Here is an 18,063-nt window from a genome sequence, read left to right as displayed (position 1 = left end):
TCTGTCTTCTAAGTCTGAATTTCAGATTCTTCAACTTTTCTGCTTAAGTAATGTAGTAACTTTTAATTTGACAGAGGTTTCCAAGATTTTTCGTAGCAGCAATGCGATATTAATAGGCAGGCTTGGAACAATTTCTCTTCTTTCTCATGTATTGTCTTAGGTCCCTTTTTGGGCCATTTGTGACCACATAATATCTTTCTGGAATAGTTATAATTAATTACTTCAATTAATTTTTTCAATGTACTTTAATTAAAAATAGCTACTGGAAATAAGGACTTCTGATAAAGTAGTCCATAGGCTGTAATTTGGAAAGCTGTGATGTGGAGAAACCAGTCCCAGCCTGTCATGCTGGGTTTATTTTACGTGTGTTTTATGGAAATGGTTAAGTGACTTTGCCCAAGTCCTACTCCTGTTCTGTAGGAAAGTGCATCTGTGGTCTGTTGTCTCAAGCATAGATGGGATCTGGCTTTTTTGTTTTACTTTTTTGATGACAGTTGGAGATGCAAGAGGCACTGTCAAATTGTCGTGCCTTTTATTAGTGCCTCAGCTTGGTCTGTTTTTCTTCCTCGTAAACAGGCATCTTGTGATTGCTGCAGAAAAGTTTTGGTAGGATTGTTTAGCGCAGACAGGATTGGTTTGTGATTTGGCCTGATGGACACAGGACTATAAGTAATAGGCAGAAATATCCTCGTCTGAGGCCACAGGACTTGGAAGTCTCAGGGCACCTTAACGTAGGTGTTCTGAATGAAGCTGCTTGATTCCTGCTGCATTGCAGATTCCAGTGCAAGTGTCTCCAGTACACATCAAGTGTCCGTGTTCCTGGTTTAGATTTCCGTATATGTGGTGGTTTGTGGGTTTTTTTGTGGTTTTTTTTTTTAATTGAGCCAATATTCCTGCACTTTATGTAGAGCTGAGAGGTTTGGCTCAGTTTCTAAACACCTGATTTGCGCCTTACTAGGAGGCTATTGGAACAGTCCTCTTAAAATAAGGACCTGCCTTCCGTGAGTAGTCACTGGAAGGATACAAGTGCGTTTTAAGTATTGAAGAAGCTGGTCAAAGACAGACTGGAGATGGGTACAGACCTCTTTGTCTTCCCTGGCTACCGAGAGAACCTGTACGCTTGGCATAAATGCAACATCTAACATCTAGAGGTCTGTGGTTTGGTGAGATTGAACTGTGTGGAGTTTATTTTAAGCAGAAAGTCTTGAAATGAGACTGATATTCATATGTGGATCAGCTGGAGTAGCTAACAAAGTATTCCTGCTTGACCTAGACTGTGCTCTCTACTTAGTTGATGATGTATTGTACTTGTTCAGTAAATGTGAAATTAAAAGGGATTTGTGTTTTCTCTTGCTATGCAGCTGCTGCATTGTTGGCTGAACGCTTTTCAATATATTTCCTGGTCAATCACAATACATGAAATACCAAGCGATACTGGGGCCTTAGCACTTGGAAGTAAACCTGGCCTTTTAAAGGCGCAGACGCCTCGAGGGAAATACTGATATTTTGCAAGGTATTTCTTCATGAGCATTGTCTGCGATCTTTCCTTTCTGTTCTTTGCCGAGCATCCTTCTAGCACAGCATCTTACCTTTATAAAGTCTTAACCTACTGCACAGTATGCTACAGGAACTTACGGTTCCTTAATGTGACAGCCCAAAGTGTTCGTCACACCTATTTGAGATGTCCTAAGCAGCTTTAAGAGCGGGGATGCTGGCAACGGGAGAAAATACACACACATCTTTCTGTACTGGAAAGCCTCTCTGAAGTCTAGGGGAATTCTCTGCTGAGTATTGTGGGATTAGAGCTGAGGTCTTATGTGTCCAGTTTTGGGTGACAAAGATGGTTTTAAATCTGTTTTATAGAAACAGTCTCGGCAGCACAATACAGTTTCAAAAAGATGAGTCTCAATTCTACAGTTGTGTGCTCAGATATATTGATATAAGTTAAACATTTTTTTTAAATGCTGTATTATACACTGACAACCTTTTTAAGAAAATTAAGCATCATTAGTTGTTTATAAATATGTTTACCCAGCAACAAAGCAGGGGAGTGGAAAACAAAACAAAGCAAAGACACTTGTGTGAGAGTACTTGTGAGATGCAGAAAAAAAGAACCAAACTGGAACTGGTGAGACTGTAGAGTGCAGCTCTGTTTGTATAAATATTTACTGAGAGCTCTTGTAATTACAGAAGAAAGTGCATCTTGCTCTGGAGTTAGCAATATTGCACATAAATGGTGCTAATTTTTTTGGTCTTTATTTTCTAAAGTCTCTTTGAAGTTTTGAAAAAAGTGCTGTGAAAGCACACTGCTCTGACAGCATAGTATTTTTCTTTTTATTTTTTTTTTCTTGGGGAAGGGAACATTTTGTATTGCACATCTCATGGCTGGAAAACAATGAAATAAGTGCTGTTTTCTAAGCTGAGAGTTATTGCATGTCTCAGGTATATTCTTGCTTGTTCCTTAGGGCAGGTAAAACTTTGTATTTTGCATTCTCCTTCTTTAGCTACATTAGCATCTGTTTGCTCTTGCAGAGCTAATGAATGTGCACTTGCTTCACTCTAGGTCTGCAGGAAACTATTGGATGGGGAGGATTCAAGGCACATCCAGTGGCACTGGGAATGGTCTCATTTCAGTACAACCTGTGTTTCTTGCTTGAAAAGGACAGTAAAATATAATACGTGTAAGACAGAGGAGGTGATTGCTCTATATGCTTTCTGCTATCACAAGTTATTTTATGACCAGCTTCCAGTTTTTAAACTGATGTTCTCAGAAGATAAATTTTAACCATCGGAAGTACTTTTCTAAACAGTAAACTTTTTGCCTATGCTTTCCAGTGGAGTAGTAGTTAGCCTCCAGGACTGATATGTGGATGATATTTTTGATGCCCATGTGATAAAATACTTCCTCTCCTTTCATATCTTAGCTTAATGCAATACAATCCATATCAGCTTCAGAAAGAGAAGTTAATCCATTTTGAGATTAAATTCAGAGCAGGAAGTTACAGGTGCCCGTGTTTGTTTCAAAAATGCAACATAATGTTCTTTTTTCTAGAATTTCTCAGAAATGCAGTTGACACAAGGGAGAATGCAATCCAGTTTGTAAATAAGAAATCTACAAATACGTTCTTCGAAACATCATTTTGTTTTGGTTACTGGTGGTTTGTCTGTTTATTGAAGGAATAGTAGGAAATGTCTGTTGGGGGATTGTGTTAGAGTGGCTGTTTTCAAGGAGACTTATTGGTTTGCTGTAGAGTGGTAAGTAATAAGGCTGAAGTGGACAAAGGTGTTGAAATCATTAGGGAAAGGGCATCTTGCTAAATATGTGAATTTGGCTTTCAGACAGTAACCACTGTGCCAAGCATAGCTATGGGTTGCAAGCCTACAGTCCCAAGGAGGTTAATGAGAGCTTGGCTCATGGTGGTTAACAAGCTGGCTAGGAGTACTGTTCTAAACATTATCTGGAGAGATGATTGTGTACCTGAGGAAAGGGTAAGATGTTTTGATCATTCTCTGTGAAGGTATTGTAAAGTATTTGCTTAAGCTCAAACTTTTTTGGTTCTGAGCAAGATCTGTCTCCCAAGTCTCATGTATGAACTGTGGGACCAGGACACTTTCCAGGCCCTGGGTTCATTGCATGGACACTCCCATCACCTTCTGACTGCATGGAAGGTGACAGACAAGGGCCCAGGTCTACATCATCTCCCAGTCTCCATCCTGTCTCCTGATACTCATCTAGGGGGGAAAGCCAGCCTCAATCAGGGAAGGTTCTTTGGTGGCTTCCCATAATAATTTTGCTTACAGCTAAGGATATCAGGGTGTTGTGGTTTAACCCCAGCTGGCAACTGAGCACCGCGCATCTGCTCACTCAATCCCCCGCAGTGGGATGGGGGAGAGAATTAGGAGGGTAAAAGTGAGGAAACTTGTGGGTTGAGATACAGTTTAACAGGTAAAGCAAAACAAGGAATTACTTCACCACTGCCCATGAGCAGGCAGGTGTTCAGCCATCCCCAGGAAACAGGGCTCCATCACATGTCATTGTTACTTTGGAAGACAAACTCCATCACTCCCAACGTAGGTAATGATAAAACATCAACTGTAATACTATAGTGAGCAGAAATAAATCTATGAATATACTTGACTAATTGTAAGCTAAACTTGTAATTCAAACAGTAATAGTTTTCCTATAGAAATATTCTTAGGGCTTAAAAAAATTATTCACAGAAATAGGTACCTTCTCATCTTTTGGTTGTGTAGTGCACCCATGACAGCATATTGACCCTGGTGTTTGGGTGTCACAAGCAGAGTAAGTCCCAGGTGTGTTGCAAACGAAATGAAGGAACATGCTCAGGGGTGATGCAATGAGCAACAACTTATTCTGCTTGGAGGAAAACCTCCTGGTTACAGCTTGAGTGGCAGCTGGGAGCTACATCCCTGAAATGTGATGAGCTGGTAATGCTCTGCTTTGGTTTTAGCTCACTGCCATTGTGAAAGGTTTGGAAATGGTCTGGTAGTATGAGGAATTTACCTTTTCACAAGGGTTTGTTGTAATAGCTTTTTCTCACAAATTTCATCTTCCAAATTATTTCTGCAGTGTTGTTTCCAAGCACTTTTCTGGAGTGGTTTTATTTTTTTTTCTGTGTTGCTAACAGGAGCATTACATTTGATAAGTCATAATCACAATTCTATTCAGTTAATTTTCTGTGGTTAGCAGAAAAATATATTGTGCTTGTGTGCAGGTACGACGCCTGGCACTATAGGCTCCATTAATAGAGGTTTCCAACAAGAGCAATATAAAAATGCCAAAGCTTACAGAATAAAAAAAGCCTTCAATATAAGGAGGCCCTGGATTTATTAATGGAATTATTTTACTTTTTTTTTTTTTAAACCAAGTTTTTGTATATAAAAGCTTGAATTATTGTTTAAATGGAATTAATAAATGAAAGAGGTTAAGGGCTTAACCTGATTTGTGCTACTGTATTAACAACTCTGAACTACAAGGCATAGTTTTAAAGAACAGGTGTACTACTATATGCAACAAGATTAATAGCTCGACTGAAATATGTCGCTGTTTAATGACTCAGTAACAATCTTCAGAAGATATAAAATTGAGAAATAAACTGGTCTTTTTTTCTTTTTTTTTCCCAAGCGGTGTTCCCCAAAACACATCAGCTCGTTCTTCTTTCAGCCTGAAAAAAGGATCCTAACCTGGTCTCATGGAAGAAAACTCTTTAAACTTGGACAGAACTAACCTCAAAAAAAACCCACTTTGTGTAAACCTACTGGGAAAGGTTTGATTAAAATGAGAATAAATTGTAGGAGCTATCTGTGTCAAATATTGAAAAAAGATAATGCCTCTTTCTCTCTTTTTTTAAAAAAAATTATTTTAGTCCTGAAAAGGAGACTTTAAGTAAATGACCAAAATAGGGAGCTTTGTTAAGAAATACTGGACATCTGTGGGTACCTTTTTCTCTTGTAGGGAATTTTGTCCCTTGCCTCTACTGCAGTCCATGTATACAGTGTAACTGATTTCCCATCAAAGTGTTGGGAAACCTTTTCAGGTAGCATAGAGCATAGTTTTTCTTTTCCCAAGAATCCTGCAGAAAGTTTTGGCCAGGTATTCAGAACAGGTGTTGGGCAGGTGTTCAGAAGAAGTAGAAGGAAATAATTCGTCTTGCACCCTGTAGTTCAGGTGTGAAACTCCTGTTTACAGGATACTAAAGGTTTCTGTGAAGGGCAACAAGTTGCAGGAAGTCCTTGATGGGTAAATCATTAGATGATAGGTAAAAATTTGGGCAAGTATCTCTGTATGTTTGTTCTGCTTTTTATAGTCTTGCTTAAGCAGCTGCATTTGACCCACTGTCAGACAGACAAAGCTGGGCCAGAACAGTATTTAGCCTGTGTCAGTACAGCTGTTTTGTGCTGTATTGCTCATTTCACTAATTGGTTTTGGGGAGGCTTTGGTGGTGGGGATGGTGTATTTTTGTCATGCAATGTGAAGTCTGCAACTTCTTGTCTAGCTTCATTTCCCTCATTCTTCTGTTACTGACTGAATCACAGCAACAGTGGTGAGAACACAAAAGATTTCTAGAAGAACATTGACAAAAATTGCAAATTGCCCTTTAAAGTCTTTTTCTTACCTACCATGAGATGCTCAGAGTTGCAAACGAGGGGGTAACAGCAACAGAAAGCAGTAGGGAAAAGATTGACCTAGCATGCATGCCAGGTTGTTCCCCTTAGCCCTTCCTTGCTTTCCCTTTCTCTCCCTTCACGCCCCATGTGTCTCTTCTGTGAGTAGCAGCATCTCTCTGGACATATCTCCTGACTTGGAAGTCTAAAAGCTGCAGCAGCCAGCCTGACATTTAGTGTGTGATTGTGCAGTATGTTTGATGCCAAGTTAGATGCATGAATTAATGTATGAAATACCAGGGTTGTTTCAGTCTCCTTGGTAAGCAGTCTGAAAGTCAGTTTGTAAAACAGGCAGGTAGTTGACTGTGAAAGATGAGGAGAACCTTGTGTTTTAAAACATGCTGCTCTCTGGAAGATAAATGTCTTTCTCTAGGATGGAGGAATGCTCCAGTCTTCATAAAGACTTTGTAAATCTGAAACCTCTTTTGATATTAGGTGCCTAAACCTGTTGGGCAGTGATGGAGGCAGGGATGAGTCTTTCGAAGAGTGCCTGGGTGAAGTGTTTCTGTTTCCCTGTCCACAATATTTACCTGGCTAGAGCACTCAACCAGAACTGACCAGCATACAGTACCTTTCTGACTGAAAAAAAGAAAACAACTCAGTCTTCTTTCCATGCTCCCCATTTCTAGCCCATCTAAGCCATATATTCTTTGGTAGAGTGCTCTCGTTCTTTCTTGTTGAAGCTGTTTTCATGGAATATTTAGGTATCCACTGTAGTGGAAAGGGAGAGTGAATATGACTTCCCACAGCCTTCATGAGTCTTTATCCGTATTGCCATGAATATTTAAATTTTTAATATGAATAATTCTTCAATTTAATCACTGGAAAAGACTGTATTTTCTCCCAAGTGAGGGAAAGAAAAAGCATGCTTTTAAGCTGTTTGAGAGTACTCTTAACATTGTGCGTTCAGGCATGTTGATGGAGATAACCCAGTGGCTTAGAAGAAGCTATTGGACTTTAGTATTGGCCACTGGTATCTAGAACGGCAGTCACTTGCAGATCTAACCAGAAGTCTGATTATGCTTTTTTTTATATCCCTCCTTGTTACCTGCCTGATATAGGTCCACTAACACAGATGGCATTTCACTTGGCAGTTTGTGAGAATATCAAGCTCTCCTTATGAGAGCTCTTTTTTCTTGTCAGCCCTTGTTGCCCTTGCTGATGACTACTGATATTTATTAGAAGAGGCACAAATATGCCTTTGACATCCCAGCTGAGCAAACTTCCCAGCATTTGCAAAGGTGTGTAAAAGGATATGGTCTCTGCTCCTGAAATGAATAACAAGTCATATACCTCACACACTTCAAGATCTTTCATAACTCATATTCGTCTGAGCCTGACATGAAATAGGGCAGAAGGACTGTTGCTTAGAAGTGCCTGTTTCTTCTCCTTTACTATGAGGAGCTAGAATGACTAGTTTCTCATAGGGTGAGTAGGTCAGAGATGTGAAGATGCACATTGGGGATGGCAGAAGTTTGCTGAGTATTGCCTAGTGTATGCTGTAGGGGCAGACGCGCTAATTCAGTTGTTTTTGTTGTGTCTCTGAAGATGGGGTTGGTAGGTAGTTTAGTGTATTAGTCACCAGTACCTTCTTCCTCACCCTTCATCACTTGTAAAGGCAAGCATGTTGTTTTGCAAAAATTCTCTTAAGAAACTTCCAGCCTCCCTTTATATCCAGAGTGGTGTTGCTGGAGTTTGCTCATTGCTGTCAGTCTGTTCCTGGGAAGAGCTGCATTATCTCCTTGGTGTGATGGAAGGAGCTGTAAAAATCAAGCCATCAGCCTAACTGAGGCCACGTTTGCAGTGTTGAGTTTTGAATCTGCTCTGGTAAAGGAATGGTGTGATGGTTGTAAGGCGGGAGGCAATTACAGTTGCATGGTAATAGTCATCAGACAATAATGTTCCACTATGGTTAAATCCTGTACCTGTGAACTGTTGAGTGGCTCTTTATCTGACGGCCACAAACTGATCTTTCAGTGGAAAATTTTCCACACAGTTTCCACAAGAGGTAGTAGTTTTAAACTAAAGGAGGCGAGATTCAGGCTGGACATAAGGAAGACAATTTTTATAATGAGGGTGGTGAAACACTGGCCCAGGTTGCCCAGAGAGGTGGTAGATGCCCCATCCCTGGAGACATTCCAGGCCAGGCTGGACGGGGCTCTGAGCAACCTGATCTAGTTGCAGATGTCCCTGCTCATTGCAGGGGGGTGGACTAGATGACCTTGGAAGATCTCTTCCAACCCAAACTGTTCTATGATTCTACATCTGCTTTTCTATGTGTGTTTCTGCCCCTCTTACAAACTCCCAGTGGAAGGCCAACAGGACCGAACTTCCCCCCCTAGCCCCAGCATTTTGTTTGCCTAGAGAAAGCATATTGTTTTGTTTGTTTTCATGGAATGTTTTTGAACAGTTGTATATGCAACTTGCAAGGGAGAGGATAACTGAACGAATTTCAGACAGTAGTATGTTGAGGTTTTTGTCTAATTTGTTTTATCCCTAATAATGGGATTAAATCACATCTATACAAACTTGTTTAATAGTACACAGTGGCTGTAGCTCTGAAATTAAGAGGTATAATGGCAACTGTATTAAATTAATCCTGGAAAAATGAGCATGTCTAGTTTCTTAATTTTAAATTTGAAGTGCCTATTTTTATTATAATTGATATGGGAATTGTATTTCTGGACCAGCACTTTAGCTATAAATTCATTATAATGACATTTGTAAGTTGAATCCTTTATTTTCCACATAATTACATTTTAATGTTTAGTTATTCATACTACAAAATGTATAAGAACCTTGACAAAATGATATGAAACACAAATTATGTCAGATTCTGAAATCAGCTAAGCGTAGCTCTCATCTTCATCTATTACTTCTACCATAGACTTGGCTGCTGAAACTAGTGTAAGATTGCATGTAAAATAAGTGTTAGTCGTGTAAATACATGGTATCGAATACAAATTAATTTGATTTTAGTATCTTTGGATAAAAGTTGACACTCATTATGAATTGTAGAGACTTGTTCATGCCATCATGTAAACATTTTAGCCTCTCGTGTGTGCTAGGACAACGAAAAAATATACTTTCAGGTGCTGATATGCAGCATCTTTTTTTCCAGATAATCTAGTGCTTTGTTCTCACTTTAGAAGATAGTATCTTTCTCTATGGTTATCTTAATGCGATTGAAGGTGTTATGATTTCTTAGCTATTTGACCCAAGAGGAAAAGTACTACAAAGTTCATTTTAATATAGATAACTGTGGCTGCAAAACTTCTACTTTACTCCCTAAAAGAAGTTCAGTAATTTTTTTGTTGGTTTGTTTTTATCAGTCATGAAGAATCTATGTTGACCTGATACTCACTCTTCTAAAAGTCATGAAACAAAAGAGAAGTACCTAAATAACAGTGCATGCTGTTTCTTAGTGGACTAACATACCAAAAGAGCATAGTTACTTGGGGCAGCATGTCTCTAATTCTAATCAACCATTATTTATTAAAAAAAAATAATAACATGGCTTTTTAGTTTCATGGTTTAACTTGTTTTTCTCATCAAACACGGAAGCGTTTTATTTTGAATGGATACTATTCATGGGCTTTGTAAACTACTGGAGCATACTGCTTTATCTTTTCCTGCGAAGTGTTGGTGAGCGAATGTTTCAGCTCTGATCGAAACCTTTTCCTGTGACAATGGCCAAGCTCAGCTTTATTTGGTGTGAACATTCCTGCTGAGCAGAACTCAGATTCTCTGGAATTGCTTGTGGAGAGGCATAGCTCAACTCATGAGTTGTTCTGTTATCTTTAGCAGGGTTGCCTATGTACTTAATGTTACATATCGTATTCATTAAATTGCTTAATGAGAGTTGGAACCAGGTCAGGATTTGACTCCTACTGTGCATCTCACAGGTAGCAACACAGGGAGCAGCAGGCTGCATTCGCGTTGGCATGCTTAGCCAAATTTGTGACCTTACAGTGCATGTGTGCATCCTACAATCCCTCACACAAAGAAACACTTGGAGGCTGCGGTTCAGACCATCTCCTGTTGCTGTCAGTGCCAGGTCACCACGGGTTTGTCACCATCAGGACCCGTGTGGTCCCACTGCACCCTGAGCCCTGCCACCTGCATCCCTGCTCCGCTTGTTTGCTGATGCTGACAGCTCTGGGTGCAGGGAGGGTGCTACTGGGGTGCAGGGCTGCCACCTGTGCAGGTGCCTGTGAGGCACGGTGGGGTTAGGAGGATGGTGCAGCCTGTGGGGCAGGGGGAACGCTTGCTTTTTCTGGCTGGCAAGTTGCCTCGCCCAAGGCCACACATCTCCTCCTGGGTGGGATCTCCCCACAGGTAGGATTCGGTTCCTTGGGCTGTGCTGTCTAATGGCCCAATGCCCACAAGTGGACGTGATCCTTTATGAGGAAAGGCTGAGGAAGCTGAGTCTCTTTAGCTTGGAGGAGACTGAGCGTTGACTTCATTAATGTTTATAAATATGTAAAGGTTGAGTTTCACGAGGATGGAGCCAGGCTCTTCTCGGTGACAACCATTGATAAGACAAGGGTCAATGGATACAAACTGGAACACGGGAGGTTCCATTTAAATTTGGGAAGAAACTTCTTCTCAGTGAGGGTAACAGAGCGCTGGAACAGGCTTCCCAGGGAAGTTGTGGAGTCTCCTTCTCTGGAGACATTCAAAACCTGCCTGGACGCATTCCTGTGTAACCTCATCTGGGTATTCCTGCTCCAACAGGGGGATTGGACTAGATGATCTTTTGAGGTCCCTTCCAAACCCTGACATTCTGTGATTCTGCAATTCTGTAACCTCCAGATTTGGCTGTATCAATAGGACTGCTTTTCCAGGAGAGGTTAGTTAGCAGTGCTCAGGGGCTTAATCGATTTGGCAGGCAATGTGGGGAGGGGAAACAAAGGGACAAAGCCACTGAATGATCTGGCTGGAGTCGGGGCAGGAGCCCATGGCGGAGCTGGGGGTTCTGTGTCTGACGCCTGATCCGCTCTGGTGATCGCGCTGCCAGTGGAATAAATTTACTGTTTCTGAATCACCAGCAATGTGTTTTGCCATGAGCCACATGTGTAGCTGTTCCTGTCTGTGTGCTTGTTAGCAGATGAGAATTGTTTTTAGGAATTAAGAAAATTTTCATTCATTGCTTGCTGCCTTTGAAAATTAATAAGCAAACTAGATCTCCTTTAGTTGGCTAACCATTGTATTCTCTTCACAGTATGTTTAACAAGTCTTTGAGTATTTGGTAGTTTCCTAGCAATATGTGTGTTTATTATCTGATTCGTTCCCCAAGAAGCAGTGGTGGAATCGAGTGGCTTAAGTAGTTTCAGAAACTCGGGAGTGATCAGGGATGCTTTTCTTAATAAAGCCCAAAACCACGATGAAACTTCAGTATTGACACAATGCTGCACTTCATACTTTGCTTTGTGCGTGCCCATGGGGAATGAAGTTATCAAAGAACGTACTCATGTCCTGTAGGAATTTTATTTAGTTCCTGGACGAAGACAGTGTATATTGGTGTGACTTGTTCTGTAAGCACAATGTTGACCTGAGACTTGAAATAAGTAATCATTGAAGTAAAAATTAACAGTGATATTGATATTTGGTTGGTTGTTGTTGTTTTGTTGCTGTTGTTGTTGTTTGTTTGTTTATTTGTTCGTTTTTGGTTTTGTTTTGTTTATACTTTAGCATGGAACTTGCAACTTACTTTCTTGCAAGTATGTTTCTTCTGAAGCTGACAATTGCTATTATGTAGATCAAGTGGTAGCTGTAGTTATTCTTCCTTTCTCTATTCAAAGCTTATTTGAAACCTGATTCAAAGCTTATTGAAGTCAAAGGAAATTGTTTAATTATTGAAGACTATGTTTGGGTTAGATTTTGACTTACAAGTCAGCATTGTAGACTCATTGGATGACATGTTTGTTGTGTCATAAGCTCTTAGTCCTGCACCCACAGTCTCATCATACACCTACAAAACCGTCTGAACCACATTTGGAAGCGTGTTGAAGCATCGTCCACTTCATATGCTCCAGTTTAATTTTGTCTGGCAAGTGCTTGTTGTGCTGTAAGAGCAACAGCAGGTTTACTCGGTTGCTAATAACCCTTCCCGATGACCGCCCAAGGCTGACACACGTCTGGAACCGTACTTGTTTGTGTCCTTTGTGCATACAAATAATCTCTTCCTGTGATTTCCCTATCTGAACACTTTTTTTTTAAAAAAAAAAAAACACTTTATTTGGCCTTCACTATCACGTGGCTTCTTTCAGGAACCTACATTTAGTTGTTGGGTTGGTTTCCATTTGGAAGAGGAAAGCAAAAGCAGAGAGTCAGCCTCTGTCTTTAAATACTCACTTCTTTGCCTACATGATGTATTTATCCTGCTTCATTGAACAAAGTGTTTTTTTGGGTGGCTCTTGCTCAAACGAGGGATCTCAGCTCCCTTCTGAGAACCATCCATCCTGCCATGTGCTCTCCCATGCAGCCATGCTGGACGGTGATGACTGCTAGTGCAGTTGTTTTCTTTTGATTCCGAACTCCAGATCTGAAGTTTACAAGAACCTCTTAGGACACACTGTCATGTTATGGGATCTTCATCATCTGTGCCAGCTGAATTTATAGCTTCTTGCTGGCAAAAAGGAGGAATCTTGCTGTCCCTCCATGCTTTCCATGTCATCCTCCTTCCATCTCAGCTTTTCTACTGCTCCCTCAGCTCCTTTTTCCTCCTATATGCACCTGAGCGATTATTGCCCTTTTGTCCCGCTGGCAGTTGTGGGGCTCCCTTCATTGCATTGTAACCCACTGCAAGTTCTTAATTTGAAACACACACACGAACACACACACCCCGCACCCAAACGACAAAAGCTCTTGTTCCCAAGTTTGAATGGGTAGAGTTGACTTAGTATCTGATAAAAAAGGTGTCAGCAAATAAATGTCCATTGGTGGGGGCAATGAGGTACTCTCCTTTTGGTCTTGGAAAGCCATTAGTTCATCTCAAGCTGTGTGATGAAATGAAATCCTAATGATCTGATCATATAGCTTCTCCAGTGATTGCAGCAGAACTAATTCCTTAAGTAAACCTTAGGTCTGAGAGATTCAACAGCACTTTAGCAGTTCTTGCATCTATGTCAAGATATGTCAGCCTTTGATTTTGTGTAAACTTGAAGGAAAAGGCTTTCTTTAGGTTTATCAGAGGCTTATGTGGACTCAAACATGCACAGATGAGCACTATGCTTACTTTGACATCCAGGTTTCATATAAAATTTATTTTGGTTTTATGGTCCCAAAGAATTTAAAGCTATACAGGAATACTTCCTGTATCTGTACAGACAAAATTCATTGGTTATGTCCTTTACAGACTTTTCTAAGTTATAATGTTAGTTACCAAAGTCTTCCAAATAACTTCAATTTTTAGGATAATTCATCGTCAAACTAAAATTTTCATTGAACTTGTAAGCTTGGAGACAGCTACATACAACCAAAAAAACACATTATAAACTATTAAATTAACTAGATGCTATTAATAGCACTTAGTGTGAAAGTAGTGTTGCAGCCTGACGTTGTATTTGGATGGACCACTTAGTTGGCACCTTTTGAAATCAGGTGTCAATGTTTTGTCATGCAAAATTTAATCTCTTGGTGTTTTAATCACTGGTGTTTGTGCATTGCTGCTTTCCAAATATTATATCAAACAGGAAAAATCTACACAGTAAGCAACATACTAAGGAAATTCTGATTTTTAATGACTGCGTTACCAAACCATCTTAATGTTGTGAATCAGTATAATAAGGTCCCTTTATGGTAGTGGCGTGTACTATGTGTTTATTCTTTACAGTGAAAAAACATGAAAGGAGTCAGCTGTGTTCTTTAAAGTAAGATGGGTCACTTTGTAACGGTTTTGATTTTACTATATAATTCACCTTGACTTTTTAAGGCAGCTTTGTAGTCAGTTATCTGGAGAACATTCCCTCTATTTGCCTATCTACCCACTTTTGCACTTCTGGAATAATAGTTGTTTGGTAATTCAGATAACTAAGTTAGAGGAAGGTTCTTTAGGTACTTCTCTTCTGTTTTTAGAAGACTCTTTCCCTCAAGACAATATAGTCTCAAAAACCTGGTTTTTGATATCTGATAATGGACAGCTTTTGATAACGCCCAGACAACTGAAAAACAATTGAGTTTGTACCTGCTTTTTGCAACTTCTTTTCCTTTCCACTGATGCAACAATGGTCACAGCTCGAACTGGGGGATTTTGTGTTGGGTTTTCTAACCACTTCTGTGTCCCGTGGTTTGCTGGTTTGAAGAGCCACATCTGGAAAGTTCTACAAAAAAGAGGTGGTATTGGATTGGGGAGTACTTCCTTCATTGCTTCTGCAATACCTCATGATGTATACAAATATAAAAGCAGTTAGTACTTACTTTGCCATGAAAACCTGTACTGAATAATCACTAAATGGTAATTTTTGTGTTTAAATCATCGATACGATTTTTGTTGCAGCTTTTACTGACTTTGTTTCATTTTTATTTTCAGAGTGAAGGAGTTAGTTTTCTCACCATGACCTCAAACAACAGAGTACAACATTCAACAAAGCTGCTCGGCATATACCTTTTTGTTTTGTTTTGTTGGGATTTTTTTTTTGGTAACTGAAGCTGCTTAAGGTTTACTTTTTGTTGTTGTTCTTGTTGGTCCAGACAGTTACTTAATTTTCAAACTGTTGTGGACTAAGCTGTGCAACAGATCTGGGAGGAAGGGAAAGCAACCTGCCTAACTCATTACCTGTCCATGGCATCTACGGTATCATTTTGCTGCTGTTTTGACAGAACTTGGAGATACTCTTTGGATCGTAGGAACTTTTTTGCCAGCCTCTTTAACTAATGGCCGATGCCTTCACTTCCTTTTGTTTTTCTGCAAAGATGGACTGTATTTATTCTTCGGCATATTAGAGGATTCTGTAACACCTGCTGAAGCAGTAGGATCTGGTATTTACTGGCATAATTTCAAGCCTACCACAGTACTACCTCAGTTCAAAGTAAAGCCGGATTTGCGGTGTTGGTGTACGACAGGACCTCCTTGATCTCGATGCTGGGTGTCTCTCGAGAACGGTCGTCAGCCTTACTGAACTCGCAATGCGTACAGCTGCTGCTGCTGGGTTGTCAATCACTAGCCGCAGGGGTTTACTTCTCAGACAAAGCCAAACCAGGGCACTGAAAAGTATAAAACAGGATGAAACTCTGTGGATCGGACTTGGACGGCGGATTCAGAGTAGTTTAAAAAAAACACATATTAAAAAAGTGTAACTGAAGCATAGTAAGTTAAAAACATCAAACTCTATTGGGGGTATCTCTCTGTACCTTTGATACACTTGTTTAATCCTCTCTATGTAGGTGTTTATGTAGGTACTTCAGATTGCAAAAGCCTTTTCTCGTATTTACAAGCTCACTTTTGTCAGCTAACCCTGTTCTTAGCTGCGTTTCTTGTAACCAAAAATCCACATAGGCATGCTAGGAATGCAGGGATGATAATGGGTGTTGGGCAGATTCAAGCGCTAATATTAACACAGTATTATCTCGCTGTTTAGAAAGTCCTGATATTTGCCTTCTACCAGGGAAGCACCGTTGCAGCTGGGGGCATTATTACAGGGAAGAACCACCATTGCAGTCACTTATCCTGAGTTCTTCTCAAGGCAACCTGTGCATCACATTTCCAGTAACCTGAAAATCCGAGTGGTGTGGTGGCCACTGTCAGAAGTGTCACATAGACTAGCAGAATGTCATGCCACCTTGTTTCTCCTTTGATAAACTTATCAAAAGGTTCATATACATATAAAGGGTACCACCCCAGTGCCTGCTTTGATAGACATGTAAGTATTACTAAGTTATTTGAGTTATGTGAGACTTCTTTCTTTTCTTTTATCATTGTGCTAGGTGGAACCTGTACTTCACTATAATTACAACAATGCGTTATCTTTTGGGATATTTTTTTCCTGAGGAAGACGAGAGTCAATGTCTTAAAAATATAATGAATGGCAATGTGGTCTTCCTGCTTACGTGCTGAATTTTTAGAACTGAGGATTGTATTACAAGACAAAGATGAATGTAAACTAATTCCTTCCCTACCCCATGAAACACTTCATTTTTCAGTGTGATTTTTGGGGTCTTAAATCACAGCAATGCATAGGCTAATACAATATTGGATTTAAAATCAATTTAAATATCTAATCTGTCTGGTTTAGTTTAGTGTTGTTTGGATTTTTTTAAATAATAATACTATAGATGGTTCTAGGACATTCTAAAATGCTGCTTGTTCAAGTCTGGAACTAGGAAAAAAACAAACAAAAAAACAGCCTTTGACATTTTCTGTCTGAACCCCCTCATAGCACTGAGTGTGGTACCTGCTGAATTCAATGTTTTAAGCTTCTATTCTGAAGTAGCCCTCTATACCAATCAAGAAATCATGCCACTAAAACAAACGGCTAAAATGCATACAGCAACTTCAAAACAAAAACTTGACAATATAGTAAATTCTTCTCTATCCTGTATATTTCACAAAGGCATATGCAATACTTACATTCTTGATTTAGTTTACAGAATGGAACCAAAATGTATAAATGTTATGTTTGCTAAAATTTCACAATGTATATTGGGTCTTTGTACATTTTGCCTGACTTACCTTAAATTTAAAATATTTTTTGCTATATAACCTTAACAGTTATTAAGCAGTGTTTTCTTTTTGGGTACGTATTGTTTCTGGATATCAAGATGTTAAATATATTTCTTGCTATTGTGATATGACAAGAGACTTAACTTATCTTGCTGTGTCTTCCAATGTACACGCTGTATATAAGGATAAATGTGATGCTGCTGGAGACCAGAATAAACGGAACTAGAGTAGTGTATTGTATTTAGTCTGTATTGATCATGGATGCTCTCCTTAATAGCCATATGCAATAAAATACATTATTTATGAAAGGAGTAAAGTATTTGCGTGCCTTTTTTCTCTGGGGTGGAGTGTTTTGTTTGGTTATTTACATAAAATCAGTTTATTCTCTCTCTTAAATGGAAACACATTTCTCTGAATAAATCTTACTTCACTGCACATGCTTACCTGCTTTCCTTTTAACTTGTGTAACACTCTGGAAGATAACTAAATAGTTTTAGATCTTGTTTAAGAATAAAAAGATCAGTGTTATAATGTTTGTATACTTGAGGAAATAAACAGGAGCAGAATTTGGTCTTAATTTTTAATTCCAGTTTTAAGAGTGAGTGGAAGGCTATGGGAGTCCTGACAGCCTGTTTAGTGGGAACAGACTTGCCCTCTCCATGATGCAAAGTTCACAAGGTGAATGGGAACCTAATGCTCTCTGTGGGTATCTTCATCTGCTGGCTTGTGTGCAGGGACTGCACGGTGCTGTCACAGACACCATGGGGTCACCATAGCCTGATCAGCTCCTGGTCAGTAGGAATGTCCCTTATATTTGTGTAAACTACCCTTTTTTCGATGTTCTTTGCACCCAGGTCACTGACTCATGACAGTGATTGTGTTGATGAGGGGCAGGGGCTGACAACAGGAGGTCCATGAAGAGTTTGATGTCTCTTTCACAGCAGGGTTTGGCTGAGATCTCCATTGCTTAAGCTGAGCAGTGTCTGAGTGACATGTCTTTGATCACATGCAAAGCCTGCTCACGCAGGTGGAGACATGGGTTCTGTGTGCCACATTTAAAGTCGTTTGGAATTAAATCCTGTCTTGGGACAAGTATGTTAAATTCTTCTGGCCACATCTGCCACTAAAAATGGACTGGTACTTTCATGGTTACCGTTCTGGGAGTGGTTGAAGTACCATACTCATACAACTTTATCTTAAAAGGACAAAACCTG

The 18,063-nt window shown here is 39.8% G+C and overlaps 1 protein-coding gene across 2 annotated transcripts in view; it reads left to right on the top strand.

The window, feature by feature from the left end:
* Positions 1-18,063, top strand: part of IRS2 (insulin receptor substrate 2) — a 74,321-nt gene that overhangs the window by 15,313 nt on the left and 40,945 nt on the right. Inside the window, exon 2 of one of the 2 annotated variants that reach the window (XM_065058441.1) lies at positions 14,720-17,165. The exons of the other annotated variant lie outside the window; for it this stretch is intronic. Coding sequence (XP_064914513.1) covers positions 14,720-14,724 — 5 coding nt within the window. The 3' untranslated portion in view covers positions 14,725-17,165. Of the gene's footprint in view, positions 1-14,719; positions 17,166-18,063 lie in introns of those variants that run through there. 2 annotated transcript variants of the gene reach the window in all.

The sequence above is a fragment of the Columba livia genome, chromosome 1 (genome assembly GCF_036013475.1).
Source record: "Columba livia isolate bColLiv1 breed racing homer chromosome 1, bColLiv1.pat.W.v2, whole genome shotgun sequence".
In the NCBI taxonomy this organism is placed as follows: domain Eukaryota; kingdom Metazoa; phylum Chordata; class Aves; order Columbiformes; family Columbidae; genus Columba; species Columba livia.
The sequence above is the reverse complement of the archived record's forward strand: the minus strand, read 5'-3'. Positions and strand labels throughout refer to the sequence as shown.